This window comes from Silurus aristotelis (genome assembly GCF_946808225.1).
Source record: "Silurus aristotelis genome assembly, chromosome: 8".
Taxonomy (NCBI): domain Eukaryota; kingdom Metazoa; phylum Chordata; class Actinopteri; order Siluriformes; family Siluridae; genus Silurus; species Silurus aristotelis.
The window spans coordinates 16,126,147-16,147,670 of NC_139581.1; the positions used below are offsets into that span (position 1 = coordinate 16,126,147).

The 21,524-nt window shown below is 37.4% G+C and overlaps 2 protein-coding genes across 3 annotated transcripts in view; one reads left to right on the forward strand and one right to left on the reverse strand.

The window, feature by feature from the left end:
* Positions 1-14,197, reverse strand: part of rtn4rl1b (reticulon 4 receptor-like 1b) — a 172,177-nt gene extending 157,980 nt beyond the window's left edge. Inside the window, exons 1-2 of the mRNA XM_083548701.1 lie at positions 14,092-14,197; positions 10,204-12,476 (exon numbers count right to left, since the gene is read on the reverse strand). Coding sequence (XP_083404827.1) covers positions 10,204-10,216 — 13 coding nt within the window. The 5' untranslated portion in view covers positions 10,217-12,476; positions 14,092-14,197. The remainder of the gene's footprint in view (positions 1-10,203; positions 12,477-14,091) is intronic.
* A 6,946-nt stretch (positions 14,198-21,143) lies between these two features.
* dph1 (diphthamide biosynthesis 1) overlaps positions 21,144-21,524 on the forward strand; it is a 93,403-nt gene continuing 93,022 nt past the window's right edge. For both annotated transcript variants that reach the window (XM_083548704.1, XM_083548705.1), the window contains exon 1: positions 21,144-21,274. In XM_083548704.1, coding sequence (XP_083404830.1) covers positions 21,226-21,274 — 49 coding nt within the window. In that variant the 5' untranslated portion in view covers positions 21,144-21,225. The remainder of the gene's footprint in view (positions 21,275-21,524) is intronic.

Here is a 21,524-nt window from a genome sequence, read left to right on the forward strand (position 1 = left end):
TCATGGCCCTCTTACACGAAGACAGTCCCACTGTTTGGAACATCTAAAGTCAGCTCCCTGCTGAGAGTTTAATAAAACTGAGTGCACAAAAAAAAGTAAGTTCTATCTGGGGGGAATAGAAAATAAAACATGCAGCAGACTGGACCTTGCTAAGCTTACATGGATCTGAATAATTCAGAGCTGGGGTTAGTGTGAGTAGAATATAAGAGCGATATTAAGAATCGTAATGAGGAGTGTCTACACTCAAGGTCACTTCCAGAAGGCAGTGAGTGTCACTGAAAAGGACTGAATGTGAAAAGAAAGAAAGTGAATGTGAATGTATCAGCAAACCGTGTGTGTGTGTGTGTGTGTGTGTGTGTGTGTATATGTGTGTTTTTCTGAATGCATAATGTACACTTTGAGATTTGTATCACTGCCCTTTTCTGTGGCTTTTGTACATGTACATGTTGGCAAACTCATCCACAAACTTCCCTGAACCCCAGTCTAATCGTAGTGAGGAAGGCCAAAAAGGCAGATGACCTGACCGAGGGTAGGAAAGAAAGCCCACACTCAGCACTGACGGCCCACAGCTGTGGCAGGCAGGCATATCAGTGTGACATGAAAACACTCGGGATTCCTGTCAACACAGGCACACAGGGTATGTCATTGTCTGTCTCTCTCCACATCCTGCTACTCGACATCAGCGGCCTTCACATTGACATTGACCTTTCCACTGCAATTAGCCATTTAATTGGCGATTAATTATTAATTTTAGCAAAACCAACAGGGCTTAGGGTTGTTTGTAACGCTTACCTCATTACCATCTGCTAATGACCATCCAGCATCTCATTTCCACTCCAAAGAGAGAACCAGGAAATTTGTGCTGAAATTTCAGGTGATGCTAAAGGGCACAGAAAGATGCTATTTGGACCACTGGGGAGGTCCTGGACAGCAATGGCATGAAATGCATAAATCAGGAGTTCTGGCTAATCCTCTTTTATATAGCGCTGGAAATATCTTTCCAGAAAGAGCTGTGTACATTAAAAAAATTGCACAATGATAATTTATATGTCATCTAACATGCTGCTAATTAGTCTTATTAAACTGGAAGCCAACAACTGTGTAGAATGTCTATATATGCAGTAGCATTTTGGTCCATTCGCTGACCTAAAACATCCAAACCTATTCCAGCATGACAATATTCTTGTACACAAAGTAAGCTCCATGATTATATGGTTGCCAAGGTTGGAGGGAAATGACTCAAGGGACCTGCATGCAGCACTGACCTCAACCACGCTTAATCCCCACGGGGTACATTGTAATGCCGACTTTAACCCCAAAGCTTCTCACCTGACATCAGTACTTGTCCTCACTAATGCTCTTGTGGCTGATTGAGCAAATCCCCACAGCCACTCTCCAAAATCTAGTGAAAAGCTTTCTCAGAAGAATGGAGATTATTATAACAGCAAAGAGGGGATTAAATCTGGAACAGGATGTTCAGCAAGCACATGTAAGTTAATGGTCAGGTGTCCATTTTTTTATAATGATCTTCATAGAAACAAATAAAGCTAGAAAGATTAGAGGAGGGGGATGGCTATAATAATATCCCATCTCTAACACTATTTTGATCTTCAGAACATCTTCACAAATGAGGTACTCCGCATGCAGGGCGCTCTGACACATGTTTTTCGCAATCAGCACTAAATGAAGCTCATCTGTGTGATAGGCAGCACAGTCAATTACAACAAATACTTATGGACAGGCTGAATCACACAAAGCCCAAATTAGAAAACTCAATTCATTTGGTCATATGATTGAAATAAGGTACAATTTAAGCACAAAAATGCTTTGAAAATATTTTCAAGTATGCAAATACTGCAAACAGTTAATAAATATGATCAAATGTATACATTGTTTATAAAGATCTATTTATTTAGCAAATATAATTGCTGGAGCAATGGCCAGCAAATTTTATTTAAAAAGTTTCTCATCATAATTTTATTTCATATAACTATTAAATAAAGAAAAACACTTTTTACATGTGTGACAAGTGCACTTGCAGCTAGATTTAGTCCATAAAATACAAATTTAAGTCATTTAAAAAAAAAAACATTATCTCTGGCTTTAGACATTTTGTAATACACATAAACCAATTTTGAATGCAGAGTGCAATAATAGGCAGAAAACTCTAGAAAAGAGTTCATCTTTCAATTAATATCGTCTTAACAAACATCACTACGAGTCATTTTTACATTTAGGCAGAATTTTTAGGCTTTTCCTGTTCATTGTTTTAAATTTTGTTCAATTTTACTGCAATTGTTTAATCAATATCAAGGACTCTTTCTGCAGAATGACTCGGCTTTTACACAAAACTACAAGGCTCCACTCAAATAATCTCTTCTTGCTTTTGTACCAAAAAACCCCATTTGATATGATGCTTCTCTTGCACAAATTAGGAAATTGGCCATTCATCAAGTGTATGCGGTGACAGTTTAATGGTAGGCTAATATATTAGGTAGTTATCTAATCTGCTCAAGGTTTCTATTCAATTGATTATGATGTGAATAGAAACTGCGAAATCTTCATTTAAATTGTGCTGCAATGATTATTGGTATTGGAGTGTTTAATAATTACACCTGTGATGGGAGCTCAGAAGGGAAGTGTGATAAACAACTAGGCATTGCTAAGCTGTCTAGAGCAGTGCAATGCGAATTCAGAAAACAACAACATTTTATTTAAACAAATATGTAGTCATTAAAATCTTTGAATAACTGCATAATCAAATTAATAAGGACTTGGTCTATACTGTGAAACTGAAATAGCAATAAATTACTTCGATAATATTTTGCCTACCCATGAGATTTTACGGCAGCAATAAAAACGTTGGAACCATTAGGTTCTGACAAAAGAGTTTGTTGGAGCACTAAAGCGGTACAATCCAAATCCAAATGTCACCTGCAGTTTCGTTCATGTGCAAAGGCGAATACGTACATGACCGGGGCCAGTAATATTTGTATAAAAATAAAACCTCTGTCTGAGATCAGTAGGAATCTATTCACAATAAAGTGATTGTGCACTCAACTATTATCGAGATGGAAAATTTGATTCAATTTACCAAGATGATTCTATTTAAACTGGCCAATTTTGTGCAGGGGAAAATACAAGGTCCAAATTGCTCCACAGAATGTGTGTTAAGCCTGTTCAATATGCTTACTGGGCAATATAATTACTAGCATTCACATTTGGAACAATTGTTAGGATGTTTGTTTAAAGATTCCTAGCCTAGCACTTTTATTAAAAAATCTCATACAGGTTTGTGTTATTATATACATTTGGTGGGTCATGGGATCAACTAATTCACTGAATTCATTGGATAATTCTATCTGGAAATGTATTTTGTACCTTGAAAGTAGTGCTGTTGTAATCATAAACATGGCCTAGTGCTTATCCAAAGGCTTATTTAAATGTATGCTATACTTATATTCATTGAACATAGTTATAATACATTAAGTACTATTTGTCTTATTGTTTTACAGCTTAATTGTTTTAAAGCTACTATCAGGAATCACCCAGAAAACAACATGGTTCCTTTTGAGTTTAGTTTCTGGTAGGGTTACATATGGCCCATTCTTTCTGTAAAGTTCTTACATTCCTATCTTATCTGTTTTTCTTTATTGTCTGGTTGGTTGTACTATTTGTGTCATTAAAGTGTAAAGTGTGTATAGCAACACATCTCAGAATTCATTCTTTTGAAACCCTATGCAAACATTTTGGATTCATGTTCCCATTATAAAATATATTTATGCACTTTTATAAACTTTGGAAAAAAGGAAAACTTCTGACCTATGTCTGTGTTTGTCAACTCTCACCCATGAATATTCAACACCGTAGAAACCTAAAAACGTATCAAAGAAAGAAATATACCTGTTTCGTTAATGATTTCTCCCACATAATTTTCTCATCCCAGGCTTGCTACATCCTGATTTCTATAAATCTGTTTTGTACATTTAATTTTCTTCCAAGATTTTAATAGCATACGTGAATTATACAGTCAACAACGCTTTACATTTGTTGGTTTTTGCTTCATTTTGTCGAGTGTATTTCTCAACAAAAAGATTTGAATGTATCATGACTCAGTTTTGCTCTTTTCCCTTTTGTCAGGGCTTAGAGATCGGATTTGAACGAGGTGTACAAGGCGAGCCTGTTATATTGTTAGTGTTGTAGTCGAATTTTTAAATGAATAAAATCAACGTTTGAGATATTGAACCAATTAATCTTAAGAATGAATTGAGAAAAAAAATCGGTCAGACAATATACACAATGTTACTGAAGATGTATTAGTTATGATGTACCCTTTAATCTTATTACCAGGACTGTAAAATAAACCCTTACACCTCAAATACCTATAACCTTTAGAGTATGTCCCTGGGCCAATACGGTGTTCAGCGGTGTTAAGCAGATTCAAGCTGTTTAAATCAGTATCTCTGGCTGATTTGGGTGCATACTTATAGGTATGAAGTATAAAGAAGAGCTCTTTGGGAAGAAACAGAGATAAATACAGTGTGACAGACAGAAAAGCTAAGCTATAAGTCTTCTTTGTTCGGCCTTTTTCCTTAATACATATGAGTGCATGAATGAACAATGGCTAGCATGTCTAAATCTGTTGTTTGCACTTTATACACTACCATTGTTGTGGAACATAATGATGCATTTTATAATTACTGGAAATGTAAAATCGATTCACTGCTGCTTATTATACTAACTGATTGCTTATTACTTGATTGAAGACAATAACACCCTTAAAGATCATCATACAGTTTGGTATTATTATTATTATCCCGTAATCAATAAGCATAATAACAATAATAACAATAGTGAATTGGCAAATAACCTTGACAATATTAAATGAAATGCAGTTAAGGCAATATGCTGTGCAGTCTGTGAGCCACTTGGTCTGCTTCCTTCCTGTCTATTAAGTCTTAATGTGAATGCCATGTGCCATGTGGTTAAATCGTATGGTTAAGAGAAGGGTGGTACCATTTTCTTTTACATTAATCATTTATGTGAATCATTTTTCCTAATTAGCTGTGTGTTTTTGAGTGTGCCTAAGTGTGTGTGTGTGTGTGTGTGTGTGTGTGTGTGTGTGTGTGTGTTTTTGTTTGGTGGGGTGGTTATGATGTTATGATGTACCCAAGAGTAAAGGAAAGGGGTTCTCGAAAGTGTAAAGGAATGCACAAATAGCTTCTAATGGATTCTTGATGTATGCAATATTCTGAAAGTGAACATTATGAAACATCTACTCTGAAGGACACTAAGGTAAAACTGTGAAATTGTATGGAGTAGCACACTGCAATTTATATACTGTTAGCCCTTAAAAAGCTCTTGTACAAAGGAAAAAATGTCTCTGTATAAGTTGCATGTAAAAAATTCTTATTCATTCAAGCTTGTGTATCTAACTATAGGGTTGATGGACTGCATGATCATATATAGCACAGCCATTATATTGTATAATGTATATAGCTAAGGACAGAATCTCACATATACCTGAGTGAAAGACATTCTGACTATTCTGTGCTGATTACAGTGGCAATTTGGATACATACAGTACTTTATTTCCACAAAAGGTCATTTCAAAATAATGTTACAAAGAGACAGATTTATTAAATGTTTTTATTTTATCTCATTTGCCCATTCCACCTGACAGGACTGGTTTAACTGAGGCAGGATTATGGGCCACTTTTGCTCAGTTATTGTGTCTGTCAAAGGCTTTGATTCCTTTTCACATTCCTTTTGTTAATATCCAACAAACTAGGTAATTTAACAGTATGAAGATATACTTTGGCCAAACAAATGTACAAATGAAATTAATGAATGAAATAAAATTAAATTAAGATAAACTTTCTTTTCATTCAAAAATCCCCTATGAATAACAGCTTTGCAAACTCTTGGGATCTGGTGAGTTATTTTCTCTAAACATTTAGCTTTGCCATGCCTCTTGTGCAACTCTAAAAGTGTTCTTTACTAGTTGGATATTATTTTCTGGCCTTGCAATCCAGTTCATGCAAGAGCAGTTCAATAGGATTTAAGTGCAGTGACTGAAGAGGCAATTCCTAGATAGATAAACACTTCAGATGACTGTTTGCTCTATAATAATGCTCTTTAAATAATGCTTACAGAGCTTGGACAAATGATTTGGGTCATTGTCTTGTTAAATGGTGAAGTTTGCTCTAATTAGCCACAGTCAATTTGCATTGTGATGAAGTATGAAATGGTACAATTGTTGGTTTAGTATTCCCCCTTACCCCAAATAAGTCTGAAACCCTCCCTGTTCCAAAACAACCTCAACCCAATTGGCTTCCACCACCATTTTTGACTGTGGGTGTGAGGCAGTCTGGTCTTCTATCATCTTCTCTACTGTTTGCTATCTTATATAAATTATTTTGTTAAAGCCAAAAATCTCAAATTTGGACTCATTTGTCCACAGAACTTTCTTCCAGTCATTCACTGTACAATTCTTTTGTGTTTTTTGCCTTTTCCTTGTTTGCTGCGAAAGAAAAAAAAATGCACATGTCTCTTAAAAACAATAAATGACGAGGTGTTTGCAAGTTGTGTTTTCAGTTGAGTACAAATGGTATTCAGGGTAAAGCTTTGTGATCGCTACTGCAATATTTTTTCTATGTTATCTTTAAGCCACTTTGGCACAATGTAGGGTCATTGTCCTGCTGGAAGCCCCAGTTGTGACCAGTTTGGGGTTTTTTTTACATTCTGGCTGATGTCTTAAATTGTTGCTTTAGTATTTCATCATATTCCTCTATCCTTGTGATGCTCTGTTTTCTAGAGTGTACTAGGCCCTTTTTCTAGCAATTTCCACAACATGATGCTGCCACCTCCATGCTTCACAGCTGGGATAGTGTTTTTCAGATTAAAAACCTCACCCTATTCCTACTTTATATACTGCTGATCCAAATGACTGGTGATAACATGCAGTCTGGCTTTTTTATGCTGGTCTTGGGGTAGGGGCTTTCCTTTGGGTGAGTGCCTTTTCCAACTATGGGGTTATAGAACTTGATAAAAAAAAATGTTTTTGGCTGTTTGTTCATCTTTGAGACTTGAGACTATTGTTAAAACAGATGCTCATTCGACTATCAGTTTTTGAGATTGCATAGACAAATGTTAACTTCTGGCCTTAATTGTAAATTGCATGTTATGGTCTTGGCTTTCAATTACCCCCAAAAAATCCTCCTTAAAGCTGTCTATAATATAATGACTTTCTCAGTCACCTGACCTAAATCTAATCAGGATGTTAATGGAGAGGCTTTACGAGAGAGAGAGAGAGAGAGAGAGAGAGAGAGAGAGAGAGAGAGAGAGAGAGAGAGAGAGAGAGAGAGAGAGAGAGAGAGAGAGAGAAGAGAACACTGAACAATCCAACCAACAATTCAAATGTTGGGTAAGAACATATAAAGAAAAGTGTTGGACAGGTGTTTTGTATAACTAAAACAGTCATGGTGGTTGAGGTGATTGACCTTTTTTTTCACCTATCCCATAAAGTAATTTGCATTCACTTGGAATCCAAAAATAATTTTGGTTTTAACAAATAGAGGCCCCCTCATTTCCAGCTTAGGCATCTACATCAAACTAATATTAGTGTAATCAAACCCAAGCAGCAGACACAGGGGTGCTTTGCATCGATGACCACATGATTGCTGGTTCATTTTCTGCATCATGCACCAAGGAAATGAGCTAATGTTAGATTAAATAGATTAGATAAGAAGGCTGCAGGATTTAATATCCCAGGGATTCCACTCCATAAATGTACCCTCCAGTAAAACACTAAGTGCCTTGTAATTAAAAGACATGATTTTGGAGCCACCACTGTTTCTAGCAGGAGTACACGTTGTTTAATGGAGCCATATTGGCGCCATTTGGTTCTTCCTCTACTTCCTTTTGGTTCTTACAGAAGATAGTGTACGGGGCAGAAGGACATGCACCACCACCCATTGCCATGATGAACACCAATGTCACACTGCAACGCACTGACACATCTAACCATGGCTGAGTGGGCAGGGTAGGGACACTTTCACTGCGTGCTGATCAGGAGCTCCCAGCTGCGACAGAGTCACTCACCCAGACCTGACACACAGGCTACAGCCACATGGCTTAAAATAAACCCTGCCCCAATAACAGTGTCAGGGGTAGTCTACTGATCAAACACACACACACACACACACACACACACACACACACACACACACACACACACACACACACAGCAGTGTGACATTTACATAGAAGAATAAAAAAAATACTCATCGCAGAGACTGCTTTTATATAACATCTCTGTTGAAATAGGCCCTTAATAGGTCATTATTTGATGTCACCTTTGAAATGTCATTTGTACTTTTTTCTGTGAGTACTGTCAAAGTGAGTGAGAGAGAATAAGAGAAAGAGATGAATAGTTGCAGTTAGCGATAGTCATTTAACATCAGCCTTGCTGGAAAGATCATGTTAATATATATTAAAGTGTCTAGTATACTGTATAATAATAAACTGTCATCAGCAGGGAAGCATAGAAACAAAACAAAAAAATAAATGCATTATTTCACCTTTTCTTATTGATCTGAGCATCAAGGTTCAATGGCGAACACAATATATCCATATCAGAGTGGAAAGATATGAAAAATTCATACTATGATATTCATTGCACCAGTATATATGGTAACAGAGATTTGGGAATTGGATTGAATATTAAATTGCAGACTTATTCCAGGTTACTGGGCAGAATGATCGTTTTATACTCATTTTGCTTTATTTATTTTTTTACAGATTTCATTTTTAACACATTTTCAGCATGTTGGTACGTATTTGTTTCCATCAATCCCAAAGTCTAAAATCTCACCACAAGCATGATCGTTGTCACTATTGTTCATTCAGCATTCAATTAAAATATTAAGTAAAAAAAAAATGCAATGAAATAAATTGCATACTAAAAACCTTTTGTTGTTTGACAGGAGTAATGTCAGTGAAGTTAAGAGTAAGCGCAAAGGCAGGAACTTTATGCGCATGCGCCTGGGTGGGGCCGCAAAACACACTTGGTTCTTCTTACAACAATAAAGGATTAATTATTTTAAAATAGCAACAAAAAAGGTGGATTCTTAATAAAATGGAGAGTATATATCGGCAAGAGCTTACGTGTTGCTCTTTTGTGGTGGATTTCTGATAAATTCACGAGTGTCTTCGTTCTCACGACTCAAAAAACAACGAGGGGAAAAACTCGTACTTTCATACTAAGTAGCAAATCCAAGCGGAGCTAAATCATAGATCGAGTACTATACTGTGTAGTATAAGAGTATGCGGTTTTGAACGCAGCCAATCACGTTGTGAGAATAAGGAACCAATCAGGTTAATCCATTCCGGACCGAGTGAAGTTAGCGGCGCCATAACCTGAGAGACAGCCTGTTATAATCTAAATGTAGCGCGCTAAGGAGAAGTCTGAAGTTCGGTTTTATTCCCCGCTATCTGAAGCAGGAGGATTTAAATAATATTTATTAATTATTATACAAATTTATTCAAAACAAAAACACAACATGGAGGCTGAAGCGCGAGCTCGGTTTGTGAAGCGCAGTTATGGCAGAATCAGTGAAAAGCACGCGCCCGTTGTTTTATTTATGAAAGTCTGCATGTGTGGATGTGATCATTTAAAAATAAAGAAGAAGAAGAGTATTAGGTTATATGTCTATTAAAACACACGCATACGCATGCATTCTCCATGCATTCTCCATTTTAATGGCTGTTCTGAAACACAAGTCAAAAAGCCAGTGAAAGACATCTGAGCCGTGCAGCTTTGAATTGAGGAGCGACTGATAAAAACTGCAGTGCGGCACCCGTGGTTAATATCGAAAGAAAAGAAAAAGAAGAAGCGCAATATTATCAAAGGGATATACACGATCCGTGTTATTGTATATTAAATCTGCACGATTGCACAACAAGGATGCACCAGATCCCGTCATTCCCATCAAAACCCATTCAACTTTCCAAGCCGCACGCGCCACTAAACTTGTCTGTCGCTTGAAGAAGGCTCTGATTAGTATTTTCGCCATTGACATTGGATTTCAGTCTCGACCTAATTAAACACTAACAAACCACCTGCAACCAGGTGCAACTTCTAATCACAAAGCAGATGTGCTGGGGGTGGGGGGAAAAAAGCCCAAAAGAAATGAATCTTACCCCGTTTAAACATGTTGGAAAAGTGGTGTTGCGCGTTAAACCCCTCTGGGGATCATTGAGTCTTGCGTTCCGGTCCGGGTGGGATTCTTATTGTTATTTTTCACTCTGGATGCGATAGGAAGCCATGCAATTTTCGCTGGATGTCGACTGAAGGCATTGGTGTGTGTGTGTGTGTGTGTGTGTGTGTGTGACCACCTCCGTCCGCGCTGAAAAGTCCCACAGCAGGCGAGAGAGTTCAGGCTGAATGTTAATGCGGGGAATCTACTCTGATGCTGGATCTACTCTCCTCCTGTCAGCTCCTGCACACACATCGAGAGCAGAGCAGCGCACACACGCATCCTGCAGTCCGAAAAGATTTGATTTTTTTTTCTATATAGAACCAGATCCAGAAAGGTCCAAAAATGAGCCATGAGCCGATGAGGTTCAACTCCAACTCAACATCACGCCCTGCTCTCCTAATAAACTTTAGGAGTCTCACCGATGATCCATTAGAAAAAAAACAGCTTTCAGACCAAACACGACAATCCAGCACCCAAACCCAAAACACTAAACACCAAGTTAAAAAAAAAGCTGTGTCTTAGAGGAGATGTCCGCTCCACTTGCTCTCTTCCGGTTTGAGACAGGAGACAGTAAGACGCTGTTATAGGGCGCGACATCGGTGTGTTTGCGCACTGGATGGAAACAAGAAAGAGAGTGATGCTGCTGCACACCAGCCGACTGATGGCCATCCGAGATCCAAACACGCACACACACACGCACACGCAGCATCTACACACACGCGCAACATCCACGCACGCGCGCGCAAAGAGCGGAGGGACCGAAGCCCAGACACTGGAGAGAAACAAACAAATCTTAAGGATTTTTTTTTTTGTGTTTATAGTCGCTGCCTTTAAGAGCAATTGTCTCTCTCTCTCTCTCTCTCTCTCTCTCTCTCTCTCTCTCTCTCTCTCACACACACACACACACACACACACACACACAATATGTGTCTTACTATCCTTGTGAGGACGTACTTATTAATGCAGGACTTAATTATTAATGCAGCTAATTAGTGCCACATGTACACCTAAACCTGAACACAATTTTCATCCTATAGCCCAAAGGAAATAGATTGGTTCTTTTAGTTTCACATCATTTCTATGTATTTATTTGTTTGTTTGTAATGAAAGTGCAGATATCCTTATGTTTACTGCATCTCACATGTTATCCTCATATAATCTTCACCCCTATCCTCCAAACTAAATATTTCTGGGCTTTTTGCAAAAGATTCTTGTCCCCCATGCCACACACACACACACACACACACACACACTTGCCATTTGTCTCACTTTAATTAGTTTTGAGCCAATTAATGCCAAAGATCATCACCAAACAAGAGCCTATAATCACAGAACAGAAACATTTTTGCCAGTCTCATAGCATTTTCTCTGTCCAATCCTGCCAACTTTAATCCACACAGCACAAGCCCTGAGCCCAAAACACTAAAACAACCAGCTGGCATTGCTAACCTAAACAGTTCATAATATTCACCAGAGGCTGATGTTTAAGCAGTTTGGCAATAAATCATATGTCCTTATACAAATCAAATGAACATGCAATTTAAGCGTGTGTGTGTGTGTGTGTGTGTGTGTGTGTGTGTGTGTGTGTGTGTGTGTGTGTGTGTGTGTGTGTGTGTGTGTGTGTGTAAACATTGGTTACCTTTTTGATCTATATCTTAATTCATATACAAAAGAAATTCAGTGTTCAGGACTACTTTAGTTTACTGGTATAAAATGTAACCCTTTATTTCTTTCAATTGTATAACTTTTCCCATAAAATTCATAAAAAATATTTTAGACTTTTATATTTAATATTTTCAAATCCGAATGCTTGCTAACTACATCTCAAGATTATACCAACAGACTACCCTTCCCATCAGCCACTGTTTAGCTTTGCTTTGATAGTTGTATATATTTGCCCTATATTATAAAGGTTCTGCACATTCACTTGCTTCTCTGACCATCATTACATGACACTACAAGCTAATATGATAATGGTGAGAAATTAAATTATTTTAATTGACTTTATGCTGTTACAGCAGTCCTAATATTAATTAAGACAACATTAACCATGATCTAGCCTCAAACACAATTCATTAGCGTCTCCATCGAACCTGACTACAATCTGGTGAAATTTTAGACCAACGCAATAATAGGCAGTTTTGAGTTGACAATAGTCTTACAGCAAACAGTCTAGCAGTTTGTTTTGTGCAGTTTTAGATGAGCCGTTATCAACTACAGTGAGAAAATAAGTATTTGAACACCCTGCTATTTTGCAAGTTCTCCCACTTAGAAATCATGGAGGGGTCTAAAATTGTCATCGTAGGTGCATGTCCACTGTGAGAGACATAATCTAAAAAAAAAAAAATCCAGAAATCACAATGTATGATTTTTTAACTATTTATTTGTATGATACAGCTGCAAATAAGTATTTGAACACCTGAGAAAGTTAATATTAATGTTGATATTTGGTACAGTAGCCTTTGTTTGCAATTACAGAGGTCAAACGTTTCCTGTAGTTTTTCACCAGGTTTGCACACACTGAAGGAGGGATTTTGGCCCACTCCTCCACACAGATCTTCTCTAGATCAGTCAGGTTTCTGGCCTGTCGCTGAGAAACAAGGATTTTGAGCTCCCTCCAAAGATTCTCCATTGGGTTTAGGTCTGGAGACTGGCTAGACGACGCCAGAACCTTGATATGCTTCTTACAGAGCCACTCCTTGGTTATCCTGGCTGTGTGCTTCAGGTCATTGTCATGTTGGAAGACCCAGCTTCGACCCATCTTCAATGCTCTTACTGATAGAAGGAGGTTGTTCCCCAAAATCTCGCAATACATGGCCCCGGTCATCCTCTCCTTAATACAGTGCAGTCGCCCTGTCCCATGTGCAGAAAAACACCCCCAAAGCATGATGCTACCACCCCCATGCTTCACAGTAGGGATGGTGTTCTTGGGGTGGTACTCATCATTTTTCTTCCTCCAAACACGTTTAGTGGAATTATGACCCAAAAGTTCTATTTTGGTCTCATCTGACCACATGACTTTCTCCCATGACTTCTTTGGATCATCCAAATGGTCATTGGCAAACTTAAGACGTGCCTGGACATGTGCTGGTTTAAGCAGGGGAACCTTCCGTGCCATGCATGATTTCAAACCATGACGTCTTAGTGTATTACCAAAAGTAACCTTGGAAACGGTGGTCCCAGCTCTTTTCAGGTCATTGACCAGCTCCTCCCGTGTAGTTCTGGCCTGATTTCTCACCTTCCTTAGGATCATTGAGACCCCACGAGGCGAGATCTTGCATGGAGCCCCCGTCCGAGGGAGATTGACAGTCATGTTAAGCTTCTTCCATTTTCTAATGACTGCTCCAACAGTGGACCTTTGTTCACCAAGCTGCTTGGCAATTTCCCCGTTGCCGTTTCCAGCCTTGTGGAGGTGTACAATTTTGTCTCTAGTGTCTTTGGACAGCTCTTTGGTCTTGGCCATGTTAGTAGTTGGATTCTTACTGATTGTATGGGGTGGACAGGTGTCTTAATGCAGCTGACGACCTCAAACAGGTGCATCTAATTAAGGATAATAAATGTAGTGGAGGTGGACATTTTAAAGGCAGACTAACAGGTCTTTGAGGGTCAGAATTCTTACTGATAGACAGGTGTTCAAATACTTATTTGCAGCTGTATCATACAAATAAATAGTTTAAAAATCATATATTGTGATTTCTGGATTTATTTTTTTTAGATTATGTCTCTCACAGTGGACATGCACCTACGATGACAATTTCAGACCCCTCCATGATTTCTAAGTGGGAGAACTTGCAAAATAGCAGGGCGTTCAAATACTTATTTTCCTCACTGTATTTGTGAAGTAATATAATCAGCTATGGATTGACGGGTTTCATCTTTTTTTTCCAGCATAACTGCATCTCAGGAACCTGAACACAAAAGGCAAAAAAATAAAATAGGGAATTGAAAAAGAGAGGCATTTTTATTCTTGTTCTCAGGCCTTTGCATGGGAGGCAAGTATTTCGAACATATTTCAGATGTACAGATGTTATTCACTCCACTTTCCCTATCCTAATCTTTGCAATATATCTGTACAATGGTTCTGCACATCACAGCTATACTGTCCGCACTTACATTTTTGCTTTTTTTGTGGAAATGTATTAGATTTTATTTCAGTAAACTGTCTGCACTTACATTTTTGCTTTTTAAGGAAATATATTAAATTTCATTTCACTGGTTTGCTTTAAAACAAGATGATAGCAGATATGAATTATTGGTACTTCAGATATATTTAGCCCAATCTGGCAGTTCTATTGATTGGTCTGTGGTCTGACCTCAACTGGGCATGGGGCAGTATAATACCTGTCCCAAATGGGCCCCTATTAGCATTGTTGCAGTTGTTATTTTTGACCACTATGGAAAAATTGTAAAGTACATTAGAAGCTAAGTGGGGCAGTGAACTCACTGATTGCCCAACTGTCAGGATCACAGCCCTGAATTACAGTGCCCTTCACAACACCTGATTCCAGCACTCACTATGTCACATGACTGCATGCGGCAGATTAATGCTTAGGGTGATATTGCACTTGTATATAATCTCAAGTTTCACAGCACTATTGTGTCGTGTTTATCTTTCCATGGTGGTGGATATTGTCTACATTCCTCGTTCTTCATACACAGGTTATAGTTTCTTTTTTACTTTCTTCTGGTTTTCTTTGCATTAGTTATTTAATGTTACAAAAATTCTGCTTCTGTTACCTGACACCAACATCTAGAAAAGGCGAACAAATCAATTGGATATTTGCTTATATCTGCCAGATAGTGAAATTTAAAACAATATCATTGTTTGCTAAAAAAAAGATCGGAATGGCTGATATAAACGGTAATAATCTACATTACACAAAACAAAACCTGTCCCTATGGATGAGCTGTCACCAAAGTTGTATATCCATATGTTAATTGGAAATTATATTAATTGATTGAGTTTAAAATGAGAACTTCCTTTATATGGAATATCATAATTTATAGTGCAAGTTTAATAAATAGCGCACTATTTAAGAAAGGCTATCTCTAACATCGCATTCAGATTAACACGGCATTTAGTTTTTTTTAAGTATATTAAGCATTCTTGAACATTGATGCTCAAGATTTTCCCAGAAGATTTGCGGTTTTGATATTGTATTAAATATCTTATTAGTGTGCAGAAGACGTTTTGCTGATGTTATCAAGGATACTCTAGGGGTTCACGTACACGCTTAACAATATGCTAATAGATAACATTGTTTTGCATTTTCATACATTTAATTTTCTCGATTCAGGCAAATCTAATATATGGAATATTCATACAGGCATACTTGGAGATACATAAGTAATGTTTATTTCGATTTTAATTATATAGTTTGGGTTTTGGCTTTTAGACTATAATGTGCTGCAATAGTTAATCTAAAGAGACTGATATACAGTATCACTAGGATTCATTTAGATTTCAATACTAAGTAATTAATTTAGAGATTTTAATCAATACAGCATTGATGGTTGTAGACCAGGTTTGACACCCTCCCCCCCCCCAGATCCCCCCTTAAACACACACCCCTTGATTATAAACATCACATTCAGTCTATTCGGTCCATTGTGCTACTGAAGGAGAGTTTTTTTTATTTTTTTTATTTGTTTGTCCTTGGTATTGATGCTGCCAGTAGTAAGAACCACTTGTATCTTTCTGTACAAAAATATCTTTTTTTATTCTTCTTTCACAATATATAAAGCAAAAGAAAGTTTCAGAGAAATGTTCTGGGTGCAGTTTTGTTGAGAAAGTAGAATTTTCTATGGAAACTCCTTGAAACAATTTCTTAGTTGATGCACATTAAGGGAACATTCAAAGTGTGTACAGGAAACAAATCGTTAAAGGCCATATGGTTTTCATTAATTTTAACGGGTGTTGAAAAAATATTTTTCATATAAAAATATATGCATATTTGTGCAAACTTTAATTCTGTTTCCTCATGCTATCTGATTGTGTAGGTGTGTAAAACACTCATTGAGACTTTCATCCAAAGCAAGAGGGATGCAACAGCAGCAGCTGGGTAGGATTTGAACTCACAAACGATCTTCTGATCAGTAGCCCAATGCCCACTGAGGTACCACTGCCAAACACAAACATAATTCCTTGATTTGGTGCTCTGAATAATAACTCACTGTTTTTAAACCAATTAGAGATTCTTTTAAGAGATAGTGGATATACACAATATAGTCAAAAGTATGCAGACACCTGACTGCTTTACTAAAGCTGTTTTTCACCAGACTGTTGGCACAAACTTTGAGAAAAACATCTTTGTGTGCTGTAACATAAAACTACTGCATGGATCAAAATCCATAAATACATAGTGTGTTAACGATGGAGTGGAAGAGAAACGTGTGTGGATATATGACCATCAAACCCATCACATTTTTTTTTTATTCATTACATTCCAGATTTAGTCCTTTGCAACTATAATAAGCTTCACTCTTCTGAAAAAGCTTTTTTTTTTGTGCACATTCAGGTAATGATGTTTGGTAAGGAGGCCTGGGGTACTGTTTAAATCATCCTCAAGTTGTTCATTGGGGTTGAGGTTAGGGCTCTGTGCTGGCCACTGAAGTTCTTGTACTTGAACGTCAGCAAATTTTGGGGTATCTTTACAAAGTTCACTTTGCTTTCAGGAGTATTGTAATGCTGTTAGCAAACAAGGACAGTTTAGGGAAGACCTTTACATATGGGTGTAGTAGTCAGGTGTCCACAAACAATTAAGTGTAGGTGTAATTGGTCATACGTGTAAAAGTGACAGTTAATTTAATTATTTATTTATCTTCGGTAACAACTTTATCCTGGTCAGAGTCGTGGTGGATCTGACGCTTTTCCCATGACAATTTGAGGGGCACTCTGCACACGCACACACACGCACACACACACACACACACACACACACACACACACACACACACACACACACACACACACACACACATTCATTCATACACTCCCTCATACCTAGGGGCAATTTAGCATAGCAAATTCACTTAGCAGCATGTCTATGGGAGATGGGAAGAAAACCAAGCAGAAAACCCACGCTGACTGTATGAGTGAATTTGTGAAATAGCCACTTGAGGAGCAATTTACTTAGAGGAAAACCTAAATGAATAGTGACTGTATATAGCTTTTGATCTGCTTTATTTTCCACTTATTATCATTTCACTTGTTAATGCTCCCATTACATCTAGCCAGTTTGCTTTAGTAAAGTATCATGAACATAGAAGAACTTACTTACTGGGGTCATTGTCCTCGTAGGAGTGCAGCTGTTAACATAATATCATACATGTATTATTAAATAACCTTCAAAATCACAGCTTTTTAATAAGTCATACCTGTTTATTCATATTATGTAGTAAGTAACTGAAAGAAACAATGCGTTTCCAGATTGATTAAGCAGTTTCAGGCAATTACATTTTACTTTCCATTTAAAAGAAGCTACACCCTGAATTATATAAATTACAAAGGTTAGAAAGATTGTGATAACATTTTGTCACCAAAAAATCCATCAAAAATGCTCCACTTAATTAGACAAATATAAACAGACAAAACAGCACCAAAACATGCTTTTTTTGTGTTCCTCACAGAGCCTGTTATCATTATAGTTTATTTATAAGTATCTCTAATCCCAGATTCTTTAACCAAATATTTTTCAATCATAATGGAACTTCACTTATTCATTTCTACAAAAACAGCGGCTCTGTAACATTAATTAAAGATTCATTTTAAGTTAATAATTTCACAAGAAACATTTAGAACAATGTATTTTTTTTTTTACTTTTACTCTTGTAAACTATAATATACTGTATTTAATTATTAGAGTTTAAAATCCTTAACAGAAACCACAGCAAAAGCTGTTTAGTTTTAGACAAAAAAAAAAAAAAAAAGCCTGAGCTGTAGCTTTCAAACAACAGAAATGCACAGCCAGCATTTTCTCGATGCTCTCAGTTTAAATACAGCATCAAGTTTTGGGACGATCTCTCATCACAGTTTGGATGAAGAAACGATGAAGCTGCAGACACTTTAAACTCCTATTAGCAGTGCTGCTATCTTAACATGCCCCCCTCTCTTCAGTATATAAAAACGCTGAAATGCAAAAGCTTTGGAAGTGAAGTACATGCTGTGACACACTGTGGGCCTGCCAGCCAGCCAGCAATTTGAGTAACAGACAAGTGACTCATTTTTATCACTTTTTCTCTACTTTCACAGTCAAACCTGTTCCATTAAAGCAGCAGTGACACAAAAATTAGGTAAGGAGTCACAGTCAATAAGACTCTTATTCACAAAAAGAAAGAGATTAAATTGGTTTTGTGAATGATTCAGTAATTGCAATGATTCCGTTTTTTAATTAGCATACAATTTAAATAAGTCAATAACACACAGTGTAGAATTTACCTAAATATGAAAAGAGAAAATTCTGCTTACTTAATTTAAAATATATAACTACTTAAGCATTATCGTCTAGACCTATTCTCTAAATATAGTAAATTCTCTTATTGTTGCAAGGGTAACCTATTGATTACATCATTTATTCGTTTGTTTGTGTGTGTGTGTTTTTTTTTTTATAGTGGTAACAATCACAACACATTTTCATAAGAGTTATTATATTTATAATTGAGTTTTACAGTTGTTAGCCTTTTTGGTCCCTACAGGTGTCCTAAGCTGAATGCCCAAACCCTTAGGGCAGTAGGGCTTCATACACCAGTCAGGAATAACTTAATGACCACTGACAGGTGAAGTGAATAACACTAATTATTTCTTCATCATGGCATCTGTTAGTGGGTGGGATATATTAGGCATCCTCAAAGTTGACGTTTTAGAACCTGGAAAAATAGGGCAAGGGCAAGGTCTTGGTCTGCAGTGGTCAGTATCTATCAAAAGTGGTCCAAGGAAGTAACAATGGTAAACCAGCAACAGGCTCATGGGTGGCCAAGGCTTACTGATACACGTGGGGAGTGAAGGCTGACCCGTGTGATCCGATCCAGCAGACGAGCTTCTGTAGCGCTGTAGTGTTGAATAAGTTAATGCTGATAATGTTTGATGGTTCAGGACTGTTTTGGCAGCAAATGGGGCACCAACACAATATTATGTGCATATATATATATATATATATATATATATATATATGTATGTATGATGAGCAATGCATGGTTTTCTCCACACATACCGATTAGAATTAAGGCCAAAAAGTTATATCTTCGTCTCATCAGACTAGAGAATCTCATTTCTCACCATCTTGGAGTCCTTCAGGTGTTTTTTAGCAAATCCCATGAGGGCTTTGATGTGTCTTGCACTGAGGAGAGGCTTCTGTCGGGCCACTCTGCCATAAAGCCCCGATTGGTGGAGGGCTGCAGTGATGGTTGACTTTCTACAACTTTCTCCCATCTCCCGACTGCATCTCTGGAGCTCAGCCACAGTGATCTTTGTGATCCCAAACGTCTTCTATTTAAGGATTATGGAGACCACTGTGATCTTAGGAATCTTAAGTGCAGCAGAAATTTTTTTTGTAACCTTGGCTAGATCTGTGCCTTGCCACACTTCTGTCTCTGAGCTCTTCATGCAGTTCCAACGACCTCATGATTCTCATTTGCTCTGACATGCATTGTGATCTGTAAGGTCTTATATAGACAGGTGTGTGGCTTTCCTAATCAAGTCCAATCAGTAAATTCAAACACAGCTGGACTCAAATGAAGGTGTAGAACCATCTCAAGGCTGATCAGAAGAAATGGAAAGCACCTGAGTTAAATATATGAGTGTCACAGCAAAGGGTCTGAATACTTAGGACCATGTGATATTTCAGTTTTTCTTTTTCAATAAATCGCCAAAAATGTCAACAATTCTGTGTTTTTCTGTCAATATGGGGTGCTATGTGTACATTCATGAGGAAAAGAAATGAACTGGATTTTAGCAAATGGCTGCAATATAACAAAGAGTGAAAATTTAAGGGGTTCTGAATACTTTCTGTACCCACTGTATATATATATATATATATATATATATATATACATATATATATATATATATATATATATATATATATATATATATATATATATATATATATATATATGTGTGAGCTCTAACTAATTCGTTTTCTGACTATCCAATCAAAAAATGTCAAAATGCCAATGTTACTGGACACCTTCTAGACGGCCCCAGTGAGGTCATCTCACAATCTAATCGAGAGCTTCTTTGTTATGTATTCTATGATGTGATGTAACAGCTGAAATTTAATTGGATAGAAACTCCAACGTAAAATTACACTCCTTGTAGCAGCACACCTGAGATAAAAACTATGAAATGAAAAGTATAGACAAGTGGAAATAATTGGTTTGAAAGAGGCAGATGTAGAGGACAGGGTAGTATGAAGACAGATGATCTGCTGTGGCGACCTCTAATAGGAGCAGCCAAAAGAAGAAGAAAGAAAGAGTAAGACTAGCAGACAAGGCTTTGCTGGACCTGACGGCCAGCCACTGGTTAAATGTGCTCTGTATAGCTTGGCTTGGTTTAACTTGACTTCATGAACACCATTACAAATTCTTTGAAGGTGTATATTGTTTTTGTTTGTTTTGTGTTGTTTTGGGGTGGGGATGTCTCCAGTAGAAATGGTAGTTCCTTCCTTCTTAGTGCACTATAGTGTAACTAGGTGTGGTTTTGAACATGTCCTCTGTCCCTGACATTTATTGTAAAGACAGATTATATTGGGTTGCGGAAATTACACTCATAAATACAAGTTAAGACTGTCTTATCAAGATGGGTTTTTAGGGTTGTTTAGGATTTGGAGGGGGAAATGATCTCCTAATGCTTTATCTAAGTGTATTCAAAAGATACTGCGGATGTCATCGATGAGCGTTGAATTGCTCGCTGCTCCATTGATGATGCCTTTCCTCTTACACCCCACGTGCAGTGTAGCGCTTAAACATGGCGGCGCCCATTGGAGAAGTTGAAATCGTCGCCAAAAAGCCGACAGGTAAACATGCGTGTGTATTTTTCCCAGTTTTTTTGACTGCCAGGATGTAGGAGTGTGTGATATGTTCTTGTCACTGCTCTCGCGGTAGCAGTACTAGGTCTATTAAGCAGCACAAGGCATACTTTATTAACGTGTGTGTGGAGGCTACTGTACCTAAGAGCTTATGCTTGCTGAAAGTAGACGTAGCTTGATTGAGATAAAACCAATATATTATTAAATTAGATAACAACAATAATAACAAAAACGATTG